Source organism: Thermobia domestica, chromosome 7 (assembly GCF_964235325.1).
Source record: "Thermobia domestica chromosome 7, izTheDome1.hap1.1, whole genome shotgun sequence".
Taxonomy (NCBI): Eukaryota; Metazoa; Arthropoda; class Insecta; order Zygentoma; family Lepismatidae; genus Thermobia; species Thermobia domestica.
This window is the reverse complement of record NC_137460.1, coordinates 200,866,803-200,874,573: the sequence shown is the minus strand read 5'-3', so window position 1 is coordinate 200,874,573 and position 7,771 is coordinate 200,866,803. Positions and strand designations below refer to the sequence as shown.

Below are 7,771 nucleotides of genomic sequence, written 5' to 3'. Positions count from 1 at the left end.
TACAAATGTTTAAACAAATATATTTACAATGAATATACAATATTGAAATAAATATACAGTGGAATGTATTGAAATTATTCATTCTTAGTCGCAACCAAGCCAGCTGTTACAGAGTACATATTATTAGCTCTTTTACAATCTCTTTTTAATAAGTTTCTCTAATTTTTTAATACGACTGGATTCGTGTTCTGGACTACTAACTCCGCTGAATGAATGCATAGGGAATACAGGATTACCAGATGCTGGTTCACCGCCTCCACCACTGTCAAGGGGTGGTGGGTTCGGAAGTTGGGATCTATACAATTCAATCAAATAGTTCTGTTCATTTCTCCGCAGCCCCTGAAAGCAAAGAGTAAAATTATATTTATTTAGATCGCTGTACAATCATATTTAATACTGAGAGGAGTAAAAACTATTCTTACCTTGCATCTTGACAGGGCTTCACCGAACCGTTGCTTAATGTCTCTTAATTCCGCTGCGCTACCAACTAAAACATGGTTATAAGTTCTGTCCATTTGTAAAAATCCTGCTTCAGTAGAAAACCTTTACAAGGGGAAAAAATAGCGAGTACTAATGCACACTGTGGCGGAAAACCGTCATAGAACAGTAGGGCGGTTCATCTTGTTGTATTTCTTCCGAAGAACCGTTGAATGTATAAAGCCAAAAAAGACGGGGGCATTACCACTAACAATTTTAAATAATGAAAGCTATTGTATAAATATATAACATTTAAGAAAAACTTTGCACTGACGCTTGTTCATTTCATCTAGGTATAATTTCGAAGAAGTGATACAATTTCTACATTTTTAATGACCCGATATAGAATTGGATTGAACGCATTTATTATTTCCTTGAAAATTTTTCTATAGTTGGTAGAGTAGCAGAATAAGACACACTGACGAAGATATCAGAGAAACAATAAAATTGTGTTTTGATTTTTATTTCCAGGATGTAAAATTAATTTTTTCTTCTCAATAGTAAAACTATACTGTAACATACTCAAAATATCTGCATTTACATGAATATGGATAAATAATGTACGCAAAGATCGAGAGTTTGTTCCTTCATGCCAACTAAGCTAAATTGCTAGGTGTTACACCCGACGTAGGGGTATGGCAAGCCAAATAGCCTTTAGCTGGGTCATGAGTAGTTAGCAGATTAGATCCCATAGTAACACTTTTGACTTCTTAGACCGGAGTTCGTTACTTTCAATAATTCAAGTAGCACTGTCTCAAGAATCTAGATCCCACCACGAATTGAGACACAAACCACGCGGCTAAACGGAGGAACGGTTCTACATGCCAAAACATGTGTAACAAAAGCAAAAAAGCAGCACGTGTACTTTTGAATCGAATGTGTGCAATACTCGTTTAATGCCAAACTATGGAAAACACATCAAACATAATAATTTATTCATGATAAAATTATTCAGTAAAAGTGCGTTACGTGAGAGATTCGCGAGAGGCGTTACATGGGGGAAGGACAGCTTTTTTTTTCTTCCTTCCAGAAAGTTATTTACGCTTAATTATGACTATTTATCGAATATTTTGAAATGCATTGTTGCGATGGATACCATTTCTCTCGTTACTACATTCATTTGATTTGCAGTTTAAAGGTTTTACAAGTGCGGGTGGTAAAATTTTGACACGCTTCTAGCTCCTTTCGTGACGTTGGATGTAACGAGCCAGCGCTCGAAGTTCGGCAATGTTATTTAACTGCATTTACATAGTAGCGTGAACATAATTAAACATAAAAGTTTCCCCAAATAATTAAGAAAATGTAACATTTGAAATGTCATATTAAAATGTGACTGTTTCAATTATTTCGTACTGAATTCCAATCAAATCGACTACCAATCCCATGTAACTTTTGCGTACTCTACAAATATTATGTAACTTCTCTGTATATAAAAAAGAAAAGGAAACTAAAATAACACCATTGAAACAAACAAACGACCAGGCAGTAAGTAACAAGAGAGGAAAATGAAGGTGTTCACACCAGGCGTAGTCTTTAATCCATTAATTGAATATGGCTGACACCTATGCAAAACGGAACGCGACCGGTGTGGCATGCAGTTCCACAGAGTGTGTCGCACAATTTTAAAATCATCTAATGATTAGATAAAATCAATTTTGAGACACTGTACCAGTCAACGCCTTCAGTGACAGCAAGAATGCTTAATACTACATAAGAGTCACTACTGCATAGAACCTTAGCCTTACACTATTATAACTTATGTTATTGTAATACAAAATCAAGTGAGTGTGTCACGAGTTCGTTGGCGTTCAGCAAAGTCTTGTCATCAGTCAAAATGTCGGGAACCACTGACCTAACCGATCGATTTGACATAGGTGCACCGCAGTCTTTATTGTTGTATCGCAATGCCAACTGTAGCTCATTGCGGAACCTGTTTGGATATTGTATTCCGCACTGTCTTAATTCATATTTGCACTGGCCTATGTTTTGTTTGCGGGTCTTTCAGCTATTGTGAAACATACAGTATGTTCTACATAGTGTACAGTATCCTTAGGGCAGTGCTATTCAACCTTTTTCTCCCGCGTATCCCTAGACACAGTCCCCATCCAATTGTGAACTCCTGAAGCTGTTGAAAAGAAATTAAATCGAAATGAACTTATTGAACTTAATACACATGTTCTGTTGATTCTAAAGGGGAACAAATACAGACCAACAAAAGGACAATCAGTGTGCCAATTGAAAGACTATTTACAGGGGGATAAAGTGCACATCCGAAAAAATAAATAAATAAATAAATAACATGGAAATTTCAAAACTTATGGGAGACATCCAGTTCTACTGAGAGGATTTTCTCCTCATCCTTCCTGATAATTCGCACACTGAGGACAATGTTAAAAATTCAAAAATTAAAAGTAACTTTAGAACCAACCTATTAATGAGATGAGTGAGCTTGTTTCCGGGACGTCAACTTCTCGATTCTTGGTCGAATCTTCGAGAGTGCGAGAATTAGAGCTGCTTCTGGATTCAAGCAATTTCTGTGCTTCGTTTTCATTAATCTTAATGCAGAGAAACCTTCTTCGCACAAATATGTTGATGGAAATGGAAGAAGTTGTGAGAAAGCACTGTCACTAATTTCATTGTACTCTTTTCGAGCATAAATCACTGACACAAAGTCACAAATTGACAAGTTATTGAATTTCATTTGCAATGAACTGTTAACAGACATATCCAACAGACTTTCTTTCAACTTCAAAGGAAGATTACAATTATTCAATGCAGAAGTGCTAAAAGGATTTGTTATCCAATCTTGTGTTTTATCTTCTTGCTTGATTTCTAGAAAGTATTTCAGGAACTTTGGAAATATTAGACGCGCGTGACGTTATGTCGAAAATCGTCCATTGAAAAGAAAAAAATCTCCAACTATGATCATTTAATAAATATTGGAAATATGCTTATTTTGCGATTACGTACCCCTAGAAACATCATCGCGTATCCCTGGTTGAATAGCACTGCTTTAGGGCTTATTGTTACGTTTCTGTAACTAAGTGCTGCACATAATATTTTGTAAAGCACAAACAATATTGTTGAAATAAACTTCTTAATTGTTACAATTTCATTTCCGTAGTAGCAACATTATTATAGCAACAGTTAATAGCATACTGGCTTATAATAGCTGATGCTTTTTTATAAGTAACACCGATAATGGTGAAGAAGACAAGACAAGACAAGTTTCAGTGCGTAACTTGACACAGCATTTCTCTTAACATTGCATTCGCGTTTAGAGAAGAAAGGATAAAACATTTTGTTTAATGACGAAGATTTAATTCTCCATCTTACAGAAAAAGAAAACTTGAAGATCTCGCTTTCAGGATCTCTTATCAAATATGTGGAAGATATGTTATATAAGTAAGTCTTAGTTTATAATTTTAGTAAATGTATACGGAAAAATAGCCCAAATGTAGTGAGGTTATTCTGTCCTATTCTGCTATTTTTCATTGTGATTAGACCGAAACAGAAAGGAAATACTTAACACAACTTATTGTAATATATAAACAGATAGCAAGTAGAAAATGGAAGAGAAGTTGTTAGTAGAATTTGCTTCACATTATTAGTTATTCACTCGGTAAATTTATTATTATTATTATTATTATTATTATTATTATTATTATTATTATTATTATTATTATTATTATTATTATTTATTATTATTATTATTATTATTATTATTATTATTATTATTATTTATTATTATTATTATTATTATTATTTGACATTCATTTTCTGAGTTGGATTTATGTTACAAAGCTATGTAACACTGAAGAATGATTAACGGTAGCAAGAATTGGTCTCATTCACGTTTGCTAAGCAAGTAATAGTCATTGGTAGTGGTGCCGTTATTCTCACTTTCCTCCTCCTAGGATATAATTGCATTCGGTCCTGTTTATATTAACTGGAAAAATTCATACTTCTTATTTTTGGGCTGCCACTTATTATTTCTTTACTTGTGCTGAATACTTTGTTAAATAGTAATGCTATGTTTTAGTGAAACGATCCATTCTGCTTCTCACTATTTTCAACCCTAAACTATAGGAGTATGTCTTTGATCTCCAACAAGAAACCTGAGTGTGTTTGAAAAATATTCAGTAAAATATGTTATATAAAACTGGGGAAAAGGTTATATATTATTCGCCCATTTCAACTACAAACAATTAAGGCGATTGGAAATTCTGAGAAAAATTGACCATATTTGACAAAATTGCATTTTTCTTTTAACACAAGTTACCATAGAATTTTTATTTAAATCTTCAGGAGAGGTTAACTGAGTTCTGATACTTGATTGACTTAATTGCAAGAGTGGGAATTTTGTGAAAACCTCAATAAAGACATGGATCTGTTACAATTTCATATTTAAGACAGTTATCATAGAACATTTTTTAAAAAAAAATTTTTTGGGGGGGGAGAAGGAAGGGGTCCACTATCTCGTACTTGATTGCTTTTAAATCCTGGTACTGAAAATGTTTATGAATTCCCAATAGGTATACGCCACATTCCATGAAAATCTAACCTTTTTATGAAATATAACTTGAAACTTGATCTTATATATATACATATACGAGGGGCAGTCAAAATTTCCCGGAATTCTGTTGCAGCTTTTTATTGCCACAATACAAATACACATTTACCGAAAAAGTTTTATATAAGTTCTTGGAAAACTCTTTAAAAAATCGGGAGCGGAACCTCTACATTATTCTTTACTGATTTCACCTCCATGCAGAGTTGGCAAAAACCATGGTTTTTATTGAAAAAAACAAAAAACCTGTTTTTTTTTTTGTTTAAACCCGGTTTTTTGGTTTAAACCAGGTTTTTTGGTTTAAATAATTTGCTCTATGTATTTATATCACATATAGAAAGAAATCAGTTTGCTTCGCCTTGGTGTTATAATGCAACAACCGGGTTATGCCGGAAGGTGTCACATAAAGTGGAATCTAAACCGCTTCTCGGTTTACATCCGAGAGAAATTGTCCTCCTCTTGAACTCGAAACCGGTGCTCACAAATGCTATACGTCTGTCGACTCACTCACGAAGGACTCCTGATAAAAATACGTTGTACTGATCTTTATATACTTTTTAGTATAATTATCAAGAGTCATTTCAGAATGACAAAAAGATAAACAGTTGCACAAGTGAAACCATTATACTGAATTACATATGGATAATTTCAAAATACTGCAGAGTACAGAAGAGCTAATTTAGTCCAAGTTAAAGAAATACAACGACTTAATTTGCATATCAGTATGAAAAGTGAATAAAAATACCATGAGTACACTTTGGCTCTGACCCATTTATACATAAATGGATACCAAAGATACTTCTGATTTTAATAAATCCCTCTCGTGGTGTTTGTATGACAACTCCCCCCCTCCTAAAAACAGTACGGCATATCGATGTATTTTATCAATAGTAAACATTATTAAAACGAAACAATATTTAGAATTTTTCTTTGATTGCAACTGCATAACAATAATAAGAAACTATAAAAAAGTCACATTCATAAACTTATTAAAAAGAAAAAAGTTGCTTACAAGTATAATATCTTTGAGTAATGAATGGGGAATTTAGGTCTGAATATAATACGAATAATTATATGGGAGTGAAACGTGATAACTCACAAATGTGTGTTCAAGATTTTACGAACACTTACACTTTTACGAACATTTTTTGCTTTTTGATTTTAACTTTTTTTTTTCTTTTTTTTTTTTGAAAACACCAGCTGGTTTAAACCCTGCCTCCATGCAAAGCGAATGTTGTAAAGCCTTGAAAATGTACGACATACTACACTAAAATCGAGGAGTTGTAAGGCAAATCATCGAGGAAAATATTTTTAAATTGAATGGGGAGGGAGTAATCCATACAACATGAGGGCGCTGAATTTACTGCTCATTCTTCACTGATTTTAATCTCACGCACTGGGGATTACGGGAAAGACACAAATAAAATACATATTGCATTGTATTAGAACCGAATGGATTGTAGAAAATGTATCGTTGAACAATAGAAGAAATACAGGAAGCGGGGAACTAGGAGCAGGGCCGGCCTTAGGTAGTGCGGGGCCCGAGTGGACATTTTGCGGGGCCCCAGGTTTACAACTAACTTGAAGCAATATATATATATATATATATATATTGCGCTCTTGCTGCTGGTCTAGTGGTTAGCGCGTGCGCTTGTGATATACATAGTCTCGAGCCCGATCTCGATTCCCGGTAGCAGAGAATACAAAATTTAATTTCATAATCACTCTTTTTCATAAATCATCTGTGTCCTAAGAGCAAATCCTGGGACGTCAAATAAAAAAAAAAAAAAAAAAAAAAAAAGAAAGAAAGAAAGAAAGAAAAAATAAGTTTCATTTCATTTCAAAAGCTTAATAGAGCTTCAAATTGCCTTAACTGCTGACAGGAGTAAATGCAATTTGAAATATAAAATAAAAGGTGTTTATGAAGATAAATTCTAAGTTTTAATGAAAGAAATACATGTATGTGATACTAAAATTGCAAACTCATCATTTACAAACCTACGAGTATATCGTTATTACGTATTCATTTACAGGGTGTTCCGGGAAAAGCCGACAAACTTCGTACGAATGAACAATTCCAGTAGTTATTTTTAATTAGCTCTCTCTCCGTAATTAAGCGTTTCCAACCAAAGCAAAAGAAAAACATTTTTCTTGTATTGAGATCCTGAACACACATGATAAGTTTGTCAGTTTATTAACGGAACACTCTGCATGTTTACTTATTAGCTTAATTAAGAAAAATGATTAACGGCAAAGAGTTACGAAACATTTTTCTGTTTCTATGTTGTGGAGTCCTCTTTCAGGAGGAACTACCGTAATCTCTCGTCATGGATAGGTCCCACTTTCCTTTATAACATTTTTTCATTTGCAAAATATTCTGGTGAAAACGCTCACCCTGTTCATTGTTTATAGCAGCTAATTTTTCAGAGAAATAACTCCAATGGAAATGCAGACAGTGAATGAATTTTAAAACACATAGTTTACCCTTTTGCCTCGCAATATTTCAAGAAAGTTTTGTACCAGTATTTCATAGTTTTCTTCCCTTACAAGTAAGTAAACCTATCGATGTCAAAATCTAATTTCTTGACCAAACTTGGCAGAAAAGTGTGGAATATCAAGAAACGAGCATAAGCAAAATTTAAAATGCTTCCGTCCATAAAGACGGCCGCAGTGGCCGAAAACCTGATTGATCAGAATAATCCATAACAATATGTTTCAAGTTTG

General features: G+C 33.7%; 1 protein-coding gene across 1 annotated transcript in view; it reads right to left on the bottom strand.

Annotated features, from left to right (window-relative positions):
• The window catches only part of Vps53 (vacuolar protein sorting 53), a 121,485-nt gene continuing 113,714 nt past the window's right edge, over positions 1-7,771 (bottom strand). Inside the window, exon 16 of the mRNA XM_081765753.1 lies at positions 1-339. Coding sequence (XP_081621879.1) covers positions 133-339 — 207 coding nt within the window. The 3' untranslated portion in view covers positions 1-132. The remainder of the gene's footprint in view (positions 340-7,771) is intronic.